General features: G+C 44.6%; 1 protein-coding gene and 1 pseudogene across 1 annotated transcript; one reads left to right on the plus strand and one right to left on the minus strand.

Moving 5' to 3' along the window:
• Positions 1-3290: 3290 nt before the first annotated feature.
• LOC130376298 (procathepsin L-like) lies at positions 3291-12106 on the minus strand (annotated as a pseudogene).
• A 5207-nt stretch (positions 12107-17313) lies between these two features.
• Positions 17314-19279, plus strand: LOC130376224 (leucine-rich repeat and immunoglobulin-like domain-containing nogo receptor-interacting protein 1). The gene has a single exon (XM_056583445.1). The coding sequence runs from the start codon at positions 17314-17316 to the stop codon at positions 19102-19104; it is 1791 nt and encodes a 596-aa protein (XP_056439420.1). The 3' UTR covers positions 19105-19279.
• Positions 19280-20055: the final 776 nt, after the last annotated feature.

A 20055-nucleotide genomic window follows, 5' to 3' on the forward strand; every position in this document is an offset into this window, starting at 1 on the left:
AAGACCGATAACCATAGCAACGCCGGTAATAAACCCTGCAAAGCCCAATCCCTACGAGATCTCCCCGCGCTACGGCCATCCGGGGGCGCACAGAGTTTTGGGCCGTGATATTATGTATACAATTATATTATACTATTATATATAGAAAGTTATAAGACGCTGCAACCGAGAATTGGCGCGCTGCCAGACGCTGTCACCGAGTGTGAGGGGAGAGTTGACGGAGAAGATTGGCGGTTTACCTAGTTTCAAAGTTTATACCGTTTATACTCGGTAATACAACCCTAGTACCATTGCATTTATGGCTATGACTGTGTACTAACTTCATTAAAATCAAGGCATTCTAATTTTTGCAAATCGCTATATGTGGGTCTTTCTCAGAAACATTGAAAAACTTCCACACCGCAGACATATTGGGTTATATATGGGTTATGCATTAGTTCAATCAACACGGGGTTGGTTAACAAAAGGGTTGTGCGCGTCCACGCCAAACCTATGAAGACGTGATGTATGGATTATGGAAACCCCGATCGAAATGGCGAAACGGGCCGCTTATTAGGCCTACAATGAAATGGAACTCCAGGTTCTCCTGGAGAGCTATGACGAGGAGAAGGACATTATCGCAAGAAAAGGGAACGCTAAAGCCTCTGCAACCCGGAGAACCCAAGCCTGGCAGCGGATCACTGACGGCGTAAATGCGTAAGATGTCAAAAGCATGATCCTTCATTTTTGAGCCACGTTCCTACCACATAACCCTTTTCTTCTAAAAAAACATGTACTCCGATGGCTCCCAAGCGGTCAGCTGATCAAGTAAAAATTAAGTATAAAAAAAATCATACAAACTGTTAAGCTTTTCCCACCATCGTATTAGTATATTTTGTCAGTCCAGCATTTAAATTGTGGAGCTGGCAATAGACATACATTCAGGGCGCCCTGGCATGGAGGGGGTACCTGGAGGTACCTCCTCAGAGAGTCAGGGGCCATGTGATGGTACCCCACTGGTTGAATGGAGGTTTTTCTGTTTTTCTTGTAGCCTATTTCAGATTTTGTTTGTCTGGGAGTGGTCTTCGCCTGTTTTTCACAATCCAGTAATCTTGTCCTTGGTCTGTGCCATAGCCCACCACCAGTACAGTATGGTTGGTGGTCTCAGTACTGCAGTCTGGCGGATTGTTCACACATACGAAAAAGTAGCATTTTGCTTTAAACAAGTAGAAATGCATGAACTGGATTTCAATTTCCCTCTATTAAAGGGAACCTTTCTGATGCTAAATTAAAGAACAGTGAATAATGTCAGAAAATTCGAACAAATAGAAATAAACTGTTATATTTGACGACAGAGCCAGTTAGTGAGTGACACGCGCTGTGTGAGTATCTGTTTGGAGTTGACAGCCCCTGCCACCACATGAGCCAATTTATACTGTATGTATACTATATCCCTGCTATATCCCAGCTAATTTCTGGCCAATCATTGCATCTCCTCTGTGATTGGCTTGGGGAATCCATCTTGCCAGTCAATAACAGGTGCGTGAAACAATTTTCAATGAAAATAACGTCTCTATGTTAAAGCCGCTTACATTCTCACTTATTTTGATTTCTGCTGTATATCTTCCAGTGATCTGATTTGCTCTAACGTGTATTTCCCAGCGATCTTATTCGTTGTAGTGCATGTCAGTGTGTGTGTGTTCACCTAACCTTCTTTGTAGCTTTGGAACAACTGCAAACCAGCGTTGATTCTGACCAACACAGGCGGTCGGATTTTGATTTGATTTACTTCAACCAACCAAGTAGGTGACCTATTGACCTAGGTGACTGAGTTTTTCCCCAGTATTTCGCTAGAAAGAGGAAATATCACATTATTTAGAAATGTAGAACAAGCATTAATCCGCTTAACCATCTAGGCCTGTTACTGCTGTACAAACCCTGTGAGAAGCAGGCATCCTGCAGAGATTACTAATCGCTGGGTTTGGGTGTAGCAAATACATGCAGACTGTTTACCTGATACCACGGAAAACAAAACATATCTTTGGAGCTGGATTATGTGTAGCTGGAAGGAATGTGAGTCAGAAAGAGAAACCCTTAAACTACCAATAGCTAAGGACTGTGTTGGATTCATTCCAGTCCTTGTTTAAAGGGTTCAATATATGACCAACCAGTCGTTCAGAAACCACAGTGGAGGAAGTAACCCAATTGATTATTCTTACACGTTTGGTTCCCCTTTCTATGAATGCGTTCTCATCATTTTTTTCAGTATACATGATGGGAGAATCAAACACAGGCACGCAGACCCACTTCCATCATTCAGAAGACAAGTCGCAGCTCTGTCGGATTTGAGAAAGGTAAATTGAGATCAATTTAAGTTTCTCTTCCATGAAGAAGTGTGTCATTTCACAGACCTGTGATTGAAAAGCAAGGTGGATCTCCTGAACCAGCCATATAGGCGTTTTCCTGATTGGTCAGAATTGAGCCCGGAGTGGTTTGAAATCCAAATTGGTTCAGATACCTATTCCTATATATATATATAGGACACTAGATACTAGATACATACTCTCACACAGCATTTCACTCACCCGTGGCTAATGGATGGCTACACCATTTTTAACAAATGACCCATTTACATAATAGCTATTAAATCGTACCTAGCAGCTTTAAGGTGACATTAGGATCACTTCACTGTGGGCCGCCCTGGGGCCTCCTGCTGCCTCCAACCTGTTGCCCAGCCCTGGGGCCTCCACCAGGGGACTGGGGGACTGAGGGCCACTGGGGGAGTGATGGCCGCCACGTGAATAAGGTCCATGATGACCGACCCTGGTGGTGTGTTGTGATGAGTGTGCAGTGGACCCGTTCTAATCCAGGACCACTCTTAACCTTGTGCCCATGGTAAAGTGGGATTGGTTATAGTAACAGAACCCGGTTTCAGTATTGGTTTGTGTTCATTCAAATCAGGCCTCGTCGCCACAGTTTGCAGTGATGACGATAGATGGACCCTTAATCACGTGAATGAAGATATGTAGAAGAAGCAATCGCTAGACAAAGGAGGTTTATTTGACACTAAAAACGAAATAGAAACTAGTTTTTCTGGTAGAACATAGACATTTTTTTGCAACATATACGTTTTATTTGTTTCATTTATATCATAATGTATGCTCATTTCATTAGCTTTGTAATCATTGTTCAATATTCTAGTTCTAACTGCAATGCAGGATTATAACAATTAAACTAAAATCAAATAAACCAGAAGAAGCCAATGAGGAGACACAGAAGAGTAAAAACTTTCAAATCCTTTTATTGTTTTACAGCATAACATTTCTTTGTGAGGAACGACCACAAGGGACCCTGATCAGTTACCAACTATAGGGTAGAACGGATGGCGCGCTATCGCACAGAGATTCTTGTTCCTGGCCATGCGGATATACCCTTGCTCTCCCCACTTAGAACCCCAGCTGGAAAGGAAGAGTGGAGAATGTTGACATATCTAGAGAAAAGCAAAAAGAAAAACACAATTTCCAATGATAAAGTTTTATACTTCATTGTTACTTTGCGTGCCACTTTTAATGTGTGGTATCTGTGTGGTCTTTGTAATTCATTGCTGAATACACAAATGAATGATGCCACTGGAAAATAGTCTATTCAAAGCATTTGCTAAATGGTTAAAATAATTGTATTTGCCTTAAATTACACATTGTTTCGCCTCCAATGTCACGCATTTGTACTAAAAAGTTCCACTAGGAGTATTTTGTTTATTTAAGTGATTTAATGATATTCATATTGGCATATTTCGGATACTGTTCCCGTATTCTATCAAACTAAGCTCCGTCCTCTGTCATTGGTACCCAATAGTAGTCTTAATATTTAACTACTACATATAGCTCCTACTAATTCCTATAGTAGGAACGTCAGACCAGGATCTGCTGTGTTCAGCTGCGTCTCCTTGGTTTGGCTTTTTAACGTCTATCTGATGCTTCAAGCACATACACAAACAGCCTCCACACAGACAGGGTATGGGAGTGGTCTTCACCTGTTTTTCACAATCCAGTAATCTAGTCCTTGGTCTGTCCCATAGCCCACCACCAGTACAGCATGGTTGATGGTCTGAGTACTGCAGTCTGGCGGATCGTACACACCTACGAAAAAAGTAGCATTTAGTTTTAAACATGTAGCAGCGCATGAACTGAATTTGAAACTTCCCTCTATTAAAGGGAACTTTTCTGATTCTAAATTAGAGAACAGTGAATACTGTCAGAAAATACGAACAAAGAAAACCCTGTTATATTTGACGGAAGTGCCGTCAGTCAGCTGTTAGTGAGTGATATGCGCTGTGAGAATATCTGTTTTAAGTTGACCAATGTGCCAATGTGTGGTGCTGTGTATTCTCCCCCTGTGTTGGCCACACCCCCTGTCTGTCTCTGTGCTTTGCCTGCCACTCAACTGCTCACACCTGGCCTGCATCAACTCTTCAACTCCCCTTCAAATACACCTGGTTTCCCTGCAGTCATCGCCAGATCGTACTTCGAGATACCGTGCTAGTTACTCGTTCCTGGCTCCAGTGTATACCCAGCGGACATGGACTCCTTCCGTAACACTGTCAAGCTCTCTGAGAAATGATCGAGGCTTTTAAGGACCTCTCTACCTCTCTACCTACTGTCCTGGATCCCGGAACATCAAGCCGGATGCCCTCTCTCGTCAGTTTTTCTCGGAGAACTCGCCGGCTCCACCGGACGCCATCCTCCTCTTCTTCCTGCCTCAAGGTGGCGGCTGTCACCTGGGAGATTGAGTCCCTTGTCCGGAGGGCCCAAGCTTCTGAACCGGATCCAGGGTAACGGTCCCCGAAATCGTGTTTTTGTCCCTAACTCTGTTCGCTCCCATGTTCTGTTGTGGTGCCATACGTCTCACTTTGCCTGTCACCCTGGCGTGATTCGAACCCTGTCCCTCCTGAAGCGGCACTTTTGGTGGAAAACAATGGACGCCGACACACGGTCGTTCGTCCAAGCCTGCACGGTGTGCGCTCGGGCCAAGTCCTCCAACCAACCCCCTGCTGGCCTGCTACGTCCCCTCCCAATCCCTGGTCGGCCCTGGTCTCACATTGGCCTTGATTTTGTAACCGGTCTTTTCTAACAGCCCCTGCCACCACATGAGCCAATTTATACTGCATATATACTGTACTATATCCCTGCTAATTTCTGACCAATCAGGGTATCTCTTCTGTGATTGGTTTGGGCAATCCATCTTGCCTGTCAATCACAGGTATGTGTGAAACACTTTCTCAATCAGAATAATCTCTCTATGTTAAAACCGCCTACATTCTCACTTATTTTGATTTCTGCTTGATTTCTTCAAGTGATCTGATTTGCTCTAACGTGTATTTCCCATCTGATTGGTTGTAATGTGTTTGGGTTCACCTCACCTTCTTTGTAGTGATGGAACGATGGCAAACCAGCGTTGATGCTGACCGACACAGGCCCCACCAATGCCACTACAGCTTGCAGGGCCATTTCATTGCTGCTCGGAACAGCGGCAAAAGACACGCAGTAGCCAGCTCTTCCTCTGGACGAATACCTGCAATCTCTGACCTTTTGAAGTATAGCGAAATAATTACAAACAAAAAAAAGGCGCACACAACTAGGTTGAATCGTGTAAAGGCATACCTGGCTGTTGGTTGCATGCTGTCATGCTGTCTGTCTGTCTGTACAGTATGTATGTTTTTCATGTATAATTAGTATGCAACTATGTCTGTCTATGGTCCGTCTCTCCATCTGATCTATCTGTATGTATGTCTGTACATTGTGGGCAACGTCTGCAATTAACCTCTTCATGTTTTGTACTGGGCTCTTATTTTACCACCAGGTGTGAGTGTGATTAGCCATGAAGAGCCAATCAAAATCTGACCTCCCCTGTGACTTGGTGGCACTTGGTGACACTCTCACAAGTCGGAGAGTCCACTAAGATGTGTGCTCGATCCATCCGCCTACCAGCCTGCCCAGTGGACTGTAGCAACTGATTGTCTTTTCTATCAATCATACATCTAGGGGGACACCCCCCCCTTGTGATGTCACTAAAGCACTGGGCAAGGCAGAGCTTGAAACGGCTTGTAACGGCTAATCACACCCGCACCTGTCGGTAGAGCAGGGTGCTTTCAAGAAGAGCAAAATAGCAGAACCTTGTGGTCTAAGTCGTAGTAAATGAACTTTAGGAAAAGGAAAACCGAGGGCACCTTCTCTTCGTAGGGGTAGCATCTCCCGGAGTCGATGCCGTCGTTATCGATGACGTACTGGAAGGCCTTGGAGACCCATCCCCCCTTACAGCCGTGGTTCTCGAGGCTGCAGTCCATCAGGTTCTGGGGGCTGAGGGGCTCCAGAACCCCGGTCTTCCTCGCCATCTGGCCCTCCAGGGCCCCCACGGTGCTGAAGGCCCAGCAGGAGCCACAATGCCCCTGGGGATTACAGGTACTGCGGGTGTTTATGTTTGTGTGAGCTCGTGTGAATATGTGTGTGTCCGCGTTTTTTGTGTGTATGTGAGGGTGTGTAATGCAGTATGTGTGTGTGTGTGTATGTGAGGGTGTGTGATGCTCTGTGTGTGTGTGAAGTAGTGTTATGCATCTGTGGGTGTTTATTTGAGCAAGGGTGTATGGTGTTCGATGGTGTGTGTTTGTGAAGGTGTGTAATGCAAGTGTGGGTGTTTATATGTGAGCGAGGGTGTGTGTGTGTGTGTGTGTGTGCATGTTAGTACATCGGGCAGATGTACATTGACCACGCCTGGAGCAGCTGCTCATGGACCGCTGGCGTCTCTCTCTCTCTCTCTCCTTCTGTCCTCACTCACCTGGTTTTGGACAGGAGACACCAGACCCTTCTGCCTCCAGTCCACACTCTCTGGGAGTTTCTCGACCCCCTTGTCCCATCGTGTGGAGGTCCAGCTGTCGAAGCTGGTGGGGTCTTCCTCCTTGAGACGGTTGAGCTTTGCGTTCACTTTCGTCTGTGGTCTTCAGTTCACACAGAAACAGAACGTGAATTCAAATGTGGTGACTTGTATCCATTCGCTGTGATCCGTTCAGATAATCAGCTTCTCCTCCATGTCGTGGTTCATCTACTTCAGGGAGTCAAAGCGAAAGTTCCTTTCCCCCCTATTCCATCTCAACCATGGCTGAGATAACCCCACTACGAGTCTCGTTATGGAAATACCAGAGACGAGAGTCCGACGTGTTATGCGCCATAACACCAACAGCAGAACAGTTATCCAAATAACAAAGAAGTGTACAACACTTGGAGCTCTATATCTAAATAATTTCATACAATACATAGATAGATCATATAATCCATATTATCACGGCCAAAAGCTGTGTGCGCCCCTAGACGATATTATGAATCACAAACGACTGCGTCGGGTTCACCGACGTCTCTGGTTCTTCCACTTCCACATCATTCTGAAGAAGACTGAACGGCGCTGCTCGCTGCTCGCCGCCGGCTGCTCGCTTATTCTGGATTAAAGGTGACATATTATACCACCAGGTGGTGAATGTGATTAGCTGTTACAATCCGTTTGATGGTATAATTGGTAGGTATCAGATATGTATCGGGAGATTACAACCGGGAGTCAGCGGGTGGTTTGAGTAAGCGCTGTCAAGGGAACCGGTCTGATCCAGATCAACATTGTTTTGGCAATTAGCAGCGCTTAGCTGGACGAGAGCCACACAGAGGCGGTAGAGGACCCACCATTAGTGGTGTCGAGATGATGCCCTCATGACCATAGCTCATGACAGTCAAAGCCTCTCAGCCAGATGAACCACCAAAGTGGTTCGACCTCAAAGCTTCAAATAAGTACGCTAGGGACACCTAGTGGTGATGAAAAAAGAGTTTCCAGTGAACCCACCCCAAAATGTGATGTTTGCTTCGTGTGCTGATACAACATCAAATCATTTGAGAATTAAAGTCATTTCAGTGATACATGTGTGTGAGTGTGCCGTTCATAAATATCTCCCGAGCTCATGGTAGAAAATAAATCATTTGGCAACAATTTTTACTAGTCATACCGGCCAAAATAGATTTATCAACTACAGTTCTCATAATTGAAACAATAATACTTGAAGTGATTAATGGATTAAAGTGGTATCACACTGCATGATGACTGAGAATGAGTGTGATTAATTCAATAGCCATTAAAGTGGCTTGAATCTTGAAATCTCTGAAATTGGTAGGATCTTCTTTTTGTAAATGATGTGCCAATTATCAACCCATATCGCGGAAAAGCCGAGATGAAGCCTCGAACGTCACACGCCTCGTCATTTCGCCCATGTGAATCCTACTCGATACGGAGCTTCGCTGGGGGAGGAGCAGACGTACTCGACACACGCCCCGATGCCTCGACGCAAACCATAACATCACTACCCACCATGTCAGCCAGCTGGTTCAGGCCCAGGGTGAAGGTGGAGTTCCCGGCCTCGGCCTCCAGGTTGTGCCTCCTCACCAGCCTCCACTTGTTCTCCCACACGGCCCTTCTGTACACCGCCTCCGCCTGGAGGAGACCATAGCTAACCTCATCCCTAACTCTCCACCTCAAGCTGGTGTGTAGTGAGCGTTCTGGCACCGATTGGCTGCCGTGCATCACCCAAGTGGGTGCTACATATTGGTGGTGGTTAGTGAGGTCCCCCCTTCACTTTAGGCGTCTTTGAGTGTTATTAATTATTATTATTCTTCATGTTAACCTCTGTTTCCTTTTATTCCTAGTCTGTTTACAATAGTTTTGAATGATGACTATATGCTCTGTAAGGTGACCTTGGGGTGTCTTGAAAGGCGCCTCTAAATTAAATGTATTATTATTATTATTATTATAGCACCATAGCACGAAAACACAACTATGGGTATTCAGACCAACCCATTTTAGATTTGCGTTGGGTGCAAGAGTCAGTTATCCGCCGGTATAACAGCATCAGCGCCAGAGACCCGCCCACAAAGCTACTTCCGTTTTGCGCTTCTCACTTGCGTTTCAGACTGTTAAAATAGGACCTGTGTGTGTGTGTGTGTGTGTGTGGGTGTGTGTGTGTGTGTGTGTGTGTGTGTGTGTGTGTGTGTGGTGTGTGTGTGTGTGTGTGTGTGTGTGTGTGTGTGTGTGTGTGTGTGTGCGCGTGTGTCTGTGTCTGTGAACATGTAAGTGTGGGTGATTATGTGAGTAAGGGTGTAGGTGTGTGTGTGTGTGGTGTGTGTGTGTCTCTGTACCTGTGGGCCTGCCTGTGTGTGTGTGTGTGTGTGTGTGTGTCTCTGCGGTGTGTCCCTGGCAGGCGATTTCATCCGAGTTCTGTACGAGTCTGAGGGGAACTGCACGGTGGACCCCATGCACTTCCCCACATCCTGAAACTTGCGTTTCAGACCGTTAAAATAGGGCCTGTGTGTGTGTGTGTGTGTGTGTGTGTGTGTGTGTGTGTGTCAGAGATGGAAATTAACTTTTTTGCCCACCAGCCACTGTGGCAGGTAGATTTAAAAATCTACCAGCCACTCATCTTTTTTACCAGCCACTTTTTATACGCTATATATTTAATATATGCGTACATTTTAAACAATATAATAGTAACAATAGATAAGAAAAGTGTTTTTCATACACATCAGTTGGTGTTACGATGACAAGTTTGGGGATAATTCATCTATACAAAGTATTTTCATTAAAAACGAATTGACATTAATAATAAAACAACATGCATGGCTACACCATCATAAGTCATAGGAACATTTGTTTTTTTGTATTTACATGTGACTGTATACAAATGTGTCCACACAGACATGGTAACTAACGTATGATAGTAAGCATTATATGCCCTTAACACTAATATTCAGAAGAAAAGTATGTGTGGCATTCAGTCCAATGCTGAAAATTATCTGTGGCATTCAGTAGGCCAATGCTGTGGTAAAGTGTGCAAAGTATGAAGTGTTTCTTTCTGTTCAATAGATAGAACTTTATCAATCCCCTGTAGGAGAAATTTGTTAATGTTTGTCCCTATAAAACAATAATGGTAAAATAATAAATACAAAACACGACCGGTAACTGAGTAGGTCAAACCGTCCAATCTGAAAGGCTCTACTAACCACTCCCCTACTCCACTTCCACCAATGCGAAGCGAACAGAACTGAGTAGGGGAGGGCGTAGCCTAACTAGTTTGTGAACGACCCAGAGAAACGCAACTCAAATTCATTGTGAACATATATGAGGCTTTAATAAAATCCCGGACGATTTTGAAATTCCGACACACATTTTTAAAAGTGTGTCAAAAAGAGGGCTTGTCCGGGCAAAGAGGACGTCTGGTTACCATACCGTGTGGCGTGTGAGCGTGTGCATGGGTGAATTGCGTGTGTCTCACGCCGAACGCGTGAGACTTGAGAGCCCTGTTACCGATATTATCCGGATATTGACAGTCGCAGTTCAGCAAAAGAGGGCAGTAGAGGAAGAAGGGGCCCGGATGTTGACAAGTAATGGTTGTGGAACTGTGCAGCGCCGTATAACGAATGTATTAGATATGCAAATTTGATCGGACCTGACTGGAAAGTATTACCCGCACACAGTGGCGGGTGAAGTGACACAATTCACCCGCCACCATACAAATCCACCCGCAAATGGCGTGTGGCGGGTGTTAATTTCCATCCCTGGTGTGTGTGTGTGCGTGTGTGAACATGTAAGTGTGGCTGATTATGTGAGTAAGGGTGTGTGTGTGTGTGTGTGTGTGTGTGTGTGTGTGTGTCAGGGATGGAAATTAACACCCGCCACACGCCATTTGCGGGTGGATTTGTATGGTGGCGGGTGAATTGTGTCACTTCACCCGCCACTGTGGCGGCGGGTAATACTTGCCAGTCAGGTCCGATCAAATTTGCATATCTAATACATTCGTTATACGGCGCTGCACAGTTCCACAACCATTACTGTCAACATCCGGGCCCCTTCTTCCTCTACGCCTCTTTTGCTGAACTGCGACTGTCAATATCCGGGATAATATCGGTAACAGGGCTCTCAAGTCTCATGCGTTCGGCGTGAGACACACGCAATTCAACCCATGCACACTGCTCACACGCCACACGTATGGTAACCCAGACGTCCTCTTTTGCCCGGACAATGCCCTCTTTTTGACACACTTTTAAAAAATGTGTGTCGGAATTTCAAAATCGTCCGGGATTTTATTAAAGCCTCATATATGTTCACATTGAATTTGAGTTGCGTTTCTCTGGGTCGTTCACAAACTAGTTAGGCTACGCCCTCCCCTACTCAGTTCTGTTCGCTTCGCATTGGTGGAAGTGAGTAGGGGGAGTGGTTAAGTAGAGCCTTCAGATTGGACGGTTTGACCTACTCAGTTACCGTCGTGTTTTGTATTTATTATTTTACCATTATTGTTTTATAGGGACAAACATTAACAAATTTCTCCTACAGGGGATTGATAAAGTTCTATCTATTGAACAGAAAGAAACACTTGGTCATACTTTACACACTTTACCACAGCATTGGCCTACTGAATGCCACAGATATATTTTCAGCATTGGACTGAATGCCACACATATTTTCTTCTGAATATTAGTGTTAAGGGCATATAATGCTTACTATCATACGTCAGTTACCATGTCTGTGTGGACACATTTGTATGCAGTCACATGTAAATACAAAAAAACAAATGTTCCTATTGACTTATGATGGTGTAGCCATGCATGTTGTTTTATTATAATATGTCAATTCGTTTTTTAATGAAAATACTTTGTATAGATGAATTATCCCCAACTTGTCATCGTAACACCAACTAATGTGTATGAAAAACACTTTTCTTATCTATCGTAACTATTATATTGTTTAAAATGTACGCATATATTAAAAATATATAGTGTATAAAAAGTGGCTGGTAAAAAAGATGAGTGCCTGGTAGATTTTAAATCTACCTGCCACAGTGGCTGGTGGGCAAAAAGTTAATTTCCATCTCTGGTGTGTTGTGTGTGGTGTGGGTGTGGTGGTGTGTGTGTGTGTGCGTGCCACGGTGGGTCGTACCTCATCGGTGTACACCTTCTGGAACTCGCCCTCCATGCTTCCCATTGGTCGTTGAGGTGAGGGGAAGCGAGGCCGAAGACCGCAAAGGTCAGGAGAGAGCAAGTGAGCGCATGCTAGAAGAATAGACACATAGATGTTAATGTATATAAAAGATGAATAAACTGCGCTTCCTTAGCACTCTAATCTGTGGTCACCCGCAGTGCTTTACAACTACTACCTTTCACCCATTCAGAAACATATTCTTACACTTTGAGGATAAGACCCTGAATGTATGTTGATTTAGACGAATAGAAGAAATGTCAAAACCAAATGAACAAGAGGCAGAATCTCTTTTTGGAACTTAGATACATTTTCTTGATATGCATACATCAGACATGCAATTTGTTGAAGTACCAGTAAGAAGAAGAGATTAGAAGCATGATTTATGATCGACCTTTTCTATTAACCCTTTTTGTCATTACTCCACTGACTTTCAATCAAAATGATTCCGCACCACAACGTTCCTCCTTCTCTGAGAAATCGGTGTTAGTCAACGATTCCGCTGAATGATGGACTGATGGACAAAAGTGATCTCAATTTACCTTTCTCAAGTCCAACAGAGCTGACGTCTTGTCTCCTGAACGATGGAAGTGGGTCTGTGTGCCTGTGTTTGCTTGTCCCATCACATAGGCCTATACTGAAAAAAAAAAAAATCCTTTCATAGAAAGGAAAAGTAAAAGTGAGAAGAATAAACAATTGGGTGGTTCCCTCCACTGTGGTTTGAAACGACTGTGGTTTTTTAACCCTTTGAAGATTAACCGGAATGAATCCATTACAGTCCTTACCGGGTAGTTTAAGGGTTTCTCTTTTTGACTCATATTCCTTCCAGGCACATGTAAAAATATGCTTCGTTATCTGTAGTATCAGGTAGGCCTACACAGTCTGCATGTTTTTGCTACACCCACACTCAGCGATTACTAATCTCTGCAGGATGCATGCTTTGCACAGGGTTTGCAAGGAAGTTGCAGTCCTAGAAGGTTGAGTGGATTGATGCTTGTTCTTCATTCCTAATTACTGTCATATTTCTTCCTTACACGCAAAATACTGATACAAACTCCTTGTACGGGTTACCTACTTGATTGGTTGAACTAAATCGCCAAATAGTCTGCTCAATGTCTGCTCCCTGCCTCCATTTGTTTCTCTGCTACTCAGAAGTACTGCATTTCACAGACCTGTGATTGACTTGCAAGGAGTTGTCCTGATTGGTCAGAATTTAACCTGGAGCGGTTAGAAATTTAAATTGGCGCAGATACCTATTCCTAGAAACATATCTAGGAAACTAGATACTAGATACTATTTATAGTTAGTTATGGTAACAGAACCCGGTTTCAGCATTGGTTTGTTCTATAAATCCTTCATTCAAGTCATTCCTTCGTCGCCTCAGTCAAAAGTAAATTTGTAAACAAAAGTAAAAATGAAGATATTGTAGGACATTAAAATAGTTTGTGTGTTATGTGTTGCATTGTATTTCGTTGTCCGCTATGCCAGTTGTTCTATGTGCATGTATTGCAATGTTCTTCTTGTCAATCAGTGTGCTGGCGAATCATTAGTCAGCTGGGGGAGGGCCTTGGAACCAGTGTTTGTTAGTGTGGGATTTTTGCGGGGATTTTTGCCGTTGGTTACGGGTTTCAGTGACCTGTTTTTTGTAACATTAAAAGTTCCTTCAAATACTAATGACTGGACATCGTTATGTCAACGGCGAGGTCATTATAATATGTAGAAGAAGCAATCGCTTTTGATCACAGTGTCAGACTCAAACAAGAATCACCCTGTTGTCAGCCAACAGGCAGGAAGGGCGGGAAGGACAGAGAATACACCATGTAACTCTTTCTCTCTCACTCTCACACACTCTCTCTCTCTCTCTGTCTCTCGTTTGGCTGAGGCTGTTACTGCCGTGCGTCACCCATCCTTTCCTCTTCCTGACTCCCGGGAAGGGGTAGAGAGGGAAAAAAGAGGACCGGGTATAGTGCTGATCAGCGCAGCTTCCAAAAGCAGCAGATGGCGATCTGCTGAGTCAGCGTGAGCTGCCATTCGGCGACACCGGAGGAAGTACCTGACCGAGTATTGCTGGAGCGGGAGGAGACTCTCACTGCGCTTTAGTTATGGTTTCAGATGAAATGTCTTTTTTGTAGGGTTCCCCAAGTGTCCCCCCCTGTTCCATTGACAATGTCCACCGTTTTTATTTCAGTATAAGAGACAGTGGGGCGGGGGGGGGGGAGACAATCTCCCGGCTTTAATTGTGAAGAACTAAACACTAAGTCACGACGCTCGTCAGTCGGGAGTCGGTTGCCCACCCGTACCATCCCTGGAGACCACCCAGAGCCTTCTCCAGTGGTTTGGGGGAGAGTTTCTATGAATTGCCTTGCTTGCTTTTCTCATCCATGGCTGGAGCTTTCAGTGGGTTTGAGGGCCGCTGTCTGATTCTCCCCACTTTTCCCACATTGAATGGCTCGTTCTGCACACCTCGCTGATCCCTTGGTTACGTCTGCTGTCTCAATGATGCTACTTTTGGGGGTTAGGGCTCAGGTGCCTTGGTATATTTCTCTATCTATATAAGCCCGTTTCATCAGGTTGTGTATAGTCTGATGTGTAGAGCCTGTGAAGTCCTGGCAGAGTGTACCAACAAAAATGTCATCAACTTTCAGCGTCAGAATTGTTCGTGATTTAATAATTCACAATATACAATCCATTTTCATTCTCCCATTGCCTCAGTAAGGAATTGCGTATGGTTGACCTCACTGTGTATTGAATGAGACCCGATCCACACTACAAATCGCATCTGTCGGCAAAGCTCACTTTCCCCACGACTTCTCTGTGTGAAGATTAAGTCCTTACGGGTGAAGCGTTCATGTGCTCCCTCACTCACCATAGAACCACCTGCACGAGATCAGGACCTTGGCATACACCGCTCTATGATTGCATTGTAATACGCTAACGCACCACCCCCCCCCCCCCCCCCCCCCCCCCCCCCCAATACCATGCCCCTGTGATCAGTGAAGAGCTTCTAAGATTAAGCCTATAGTCAGTCAGTGAATTATTATACCCAGCTTGGGCTGTGTCAGAATTCCTAATACAACAATGTGTGCCTTGAGAACAGAGTTGGCCTTAACTTTTATCATTAGGCTACTCCCACTTACTACTTCTGTACTACTTACCACTCCCCCCCCCCCCCCCCCCATCTGCTGTTACCTAAAGCTCCTCACTTGGCTGACCCCCAGGACCTGCCTCGCGCCATCCAATCCATGCATTCTGGAGCGCGTCCATCCATGAGTACATAATCCACCCCCACCATCCCAGCATGAGTGCCACACTGCCAGTATGTGTGTATCTAGGACCAGGTGGTGGTTGTCCAGGAAATTTGGAGCTGGAAATAGAGAGAGAGAGAGAGAGAGAGAGAGAGAGAGAGAGAGAGAGAGAGAGAGAGAGAGAGAGAGAGAGATGAGAGAGAGAGAGAGAGGAGAGAGGAGAGAGAGAGAGAGAGAGACTTGAGTTATAACAACACACACAAAACCGAAATTACTTAGCTGTTGAAGATTAGGCGTTCTTCCATTGGCCACATTGTGTGTGTTTGTCCTTGTATGAATTATTATAGGATAGGTTATTTAGGAGAGAAGAGCCAGCGTTCACAGTGTTTTTTTCTGTTGTTAGACCATTTTGGAAGAAAGAAGAACATCAAGACTCTAAATATAGTAAATAAACCCTATTTTAAGATCTGAGATTGAACATGATGCTGCTAGAACTGGAATTCTACATAATGGATGAAAGGGTGAGTTGAAAAGCCTTTCTGTTTATGGTTCACAACTTCACTAAACATGAGGGTTTAATTTATTATTTTCTTTCTATGATTTAAATCTTTTGATTTAGGCGGTCCATAGATGCGACTCTGCTATTTTCAACAAAGACCAAAAACCATGTTGTTCCCACCTGTTATTTGACTAATGTTCCTTCTATTCCATAATGCCTCAGTTACCTGGTGAGTGAAAGTGCTGTCCCCTAATGGTGAAGTCAATAGTGGATTTCACCAAATAACTGACAAAGATCTAACTTTGATGTTTTTCAGAGTTTGTTTTCACATGCCGGTCATTGGCAGTTTGGTGTTTAGCTCGCTAGACATGAGTAATTCAAGGGGTCTTTCAGAAGAACATTTTAATAGATTCTGTACAATTAGTTTTTTGGAAGATTCTTCCATGTTTGAATTTAGTTGAGAAACTTGACGTTTTAATAACATCACCAAAGTACCTTGACTTTGTCTGTGGAGTGACTCTCATGTATTGATCCTTGGAGTTAACTCCATAAATGACAGAAGACTAACTGGATTAAGCAATTATTACCACCCTTTAAAAGGCCAGGTTCACGTCTAGGAGATAATGATGGATTAATTTACAGTTATGTTATAGTTATGTTATAGTTATGTTATAGAGCACAATTTATCCTCAGCGGAAGGAAAAACAACATCTGGTAGTTTATTATCTGTATCGAGGATCCTTATCGAGGATTAAAGTGCAGCTGCCCTTGGTCCCAATATGCCCAAGACTAAATTAGCTGTGGCTGCGCGCTCATATCTCGTGAATGTCCACAGACTTTAATTTAATTTAATTAAACAGTCAACCCAAAGCTCTGCAGATGGCAAATGTCTTCTCAGTTCTGAGAGAGTTTGAGAGTAGCTGCTGCTTTGTGAATCGATGAGATAGTCATTTTATATTCATGCTTATAATCCGTCAAAACATTGACAGCCTATATCGATTTTGGCTGCTCCCGACAGAAAGGTATTATCTTTTATTGCACAATGATTCCCATTTTGATTAAATGTCTAAGGTCAGTCATGGTTATAACTGCACATAATTTGCTCTTCATTCCAGTATAAAGCAGTAACCAGACCTTTTCAAATGTTGACTTTTCTGCTTTATTTTGTCCTTCTATTAGGAAGACTTGCCTTCATCCACAGGTTTTTGGGAATGAGAATCTACTGGCGTTTGTCCAAGAGGTAAGCATGACATTCCACAGGCAAATGCTCCATTTTTTATCAATGGTAGACATGCATACAATTTTCATATAATGCTGACATAACCTGATTGGGTGATTGGGTAGTTTAACAGAACGATTCCAGCTGGAGTAGGGTCCTTTCAGAGACCAAGCCAAATGTTGGCCTCTGTGATGTTGTGTGTGTGTTGTGTTGCAGTTGCGTTAATACACAGTTTCATGCACGTCATTTGTGACCCATATAGTTGGACATTTCCTGTTGCCGATCTTCTTTGTCTTGCTATAAAGGCGAGCCGCCAAATGTTCAAGACGCCTGGAGTGCAGTGGCGGCTGGGCTTGGTGGCTCTCTACCTGTGGGTGTTCGGGGTGGTGCACACCAAAGACACACCCTGGACGTGTCCCCAACCCTGCCGATGCAACGGCAGAACCCTGGAGGCCAACTGCTCCGACTGCCAGCTCGGGCTGGTTCCAGACGGGTTCCCGCAGGACTGTCGACTTCTGAACCTCACTCACAACCACCTCAAGATCCTGGTGAGCCAGCAGTTCAAGACGTGGACACAGCTTGTGGAGTTGGACGTAAGCGACAACCCCCTAGTGATGATTGAAGCTGAAGCCTTCCTGGGACTAAGCAGCCTGCTCACGCTTCGCCTTGCCCGCAACCGTCTCAGGGTTATTCCTGCAGGGGCGTTCAAAGGCCTGCCGCGACTGAAGCTGCTGGACATACGGGACAATCAGATACTCGTATTGCTGGACTTCACCTTCCAAGACTTGCCATCTCTGCTGCGAATCGACACAGGCCGAAGTGATCTGGTCTTCGTTTCGCCACACGCCTTCGCCGGCTTGACCAATCTGCGAGAGTTAAACGTAGACAGATGCAATCTGACTGCGGTGCCAACCGAGGGACTCAGACCTCTGAACGGGCTTGGGACGCTCAGCTTTCACCGGCTCGGCCTCACCACGCTGACCAACTATTCTTTCCGATGGTTGGGGAACCTCAAGAAGCTTGTCATCTCCCATTGGTCTGTTCTGGAGACCTTGGAGGGAAACAGCCTCTTTGGCCTGAATCTCACCTTCCTGACTGTAAGCCACTGCAACCTCAGTGTCGTCCCCTACGCCTCGTTGCACCATCTCGTATACCTTGTGCACCTCGACTTGTCCTTCAACCCCATCCGGTACGTGCGTGGGAACTCGCTCAGAGACCTGCTGCGCCTCCAAGAGTTCCACCTGGTGGGCGGTCAACTGCTCCGCATCGACCCCAGAGCCTTCCACGGTCTGGCCCGGTTCAAGGTGCTCAACGTTTCGGGAAACCTTCTGAAAACGCTCGAGGAGGGGGTCTTCAGTTCGGTCAGCAGCCTGGGCGTGCTGAGACTCGACGACAACCCCCTGGCCTGCGACTGTCGGCTGCTATGGGTGCTGCGAAGACGGGTCCATCTCGTCTTTGACAGGCAGCCGCCGGTGTGCACCACCGAGGTCCGGTTCCAGGGCTGGAGCTTTATGGATTTTGCCGAGGTCGATCTTCCGGGTCCGTTTACCTGTCGCCGCTCTCGAATAGTGAACCGCAAACCTCAATACGTGCAGATAGCCGAGGGATACACGGTTCATTTGCACTGCCACGCAGAGGGTGATCCGACGCCATCGGTCAGCTGGCTGAACCCGCAGCGTGTTCAGCTGTCGGCCGTCGGGAGGCTGCAGGTCCTCGCTAACGGCTCTCTGGAGGTTCGCTACGCACAGGCGCGGGACAGCGGTGTTTACGTCTGCCTGGCGTCAAACGCCGGGGGGAACGACACCATTCGTGTGAGTCTCGCAGTGCGAGGCTTCTCTCGTTCGTCCCGAAACTCCTTGCTTTTCAACGAAACCCAGTCGTTTCCGTTTGAGGTAAAAACACTGGCGGTTGCGATCACCATTGGGGTTCTTTCATTCTTTAGTTCGGTCACCATTTGTTTTATTTTCTTGTTTCTCTGGAGCAAAGGAAAGGGGCAATACAAGCACACAGCAACGATTGAATATGTGCCGAGAAGTGCAGCATCAAATAACAACAACGGAGGCAAAGGCCATGGGGAGACCGGCAGATTCACAATGAAGCTGATATAGGTGATTCATTGTATCACACGCTTCTGCTGACTGTACACACATCACGTGGTTGGTTTTGTCTTTATATATGGCTAAACTAATTAAAAATGGAAGGAAAAACGGGTAATGATCGAACATGTTATCATCTCATGGGGCGCAAGTTAAGCTAGCCCCAAGTTGTTTGAAAACACCTGAAGTTATTACAGTTGGATGTACAATCACATATAACGTTTTGTAGCATACTATCTATAGGCCGAGCTGCTGAATAGGTGAATGCATGCCCCCTCCTGTTGGTCATTAGCATTAAATACTAATACTAATACTAATATTTTAACATTAGATATATTTTGAAATTATGAATACTGTTGATTACTATTTTTTAAGAAATGCCACAAGCTGGAATGCACTTTTGGAAGGTCATGTAAAATATATAAATAAATAAATAACCTGTAACCTAAATCACAGCATGCTACCTCAATTCCCAATTTCACATTCGGAGAATGGAAGATTACATGGGACCGAAATGAATGAATAAATAAATAAATGTAACGTGTCTGTGGATTCTTGATTCTGGTGTCATGAATATAACCTCAGAATTATCTTACACAATGCCTTGGATGTTGAAATAAATTATTATTCTCAATGAGTCACAAAAATACTCAATGTTGCTGTCGTGATGAATAAAAACATTTAGCTTTACATTTAGTCAATCACACACAGTTTTTGATTGTTGAATTCAATTTATTGATGTTGTAGGCTATTGCGTGTGGCAATGCGTTGAATATTATTTATTCATCACAAATCTTAAAAAAAAAATGCGTTTTTATTTTTTGGTCGATAAATTAAATTGTATCTATATGTTATAAAAAAAGATAAGATAAATAAGGACGGTAGTACAGTTAGTAGTTAATTTAGAAAAATAAGAAGAAAATAAAGAAGCAAAACAAAAAAATAATGCACATCAACTATATC

This window comes from Gadus chalcogrammus, chromosome 22, assembly GCF_026213295.1.
Source record: "Gadus chalcogrammus isolate NIFS_2021 chromosome 22, NIFS_Gcha_1.0, whole genome shotgun sequence".
NCBI lineage: Eukaryota > Metazoa > Chordata > Actinopteri > Gadiformes > Gadidae > Gadus > Gadus chalcogrammus.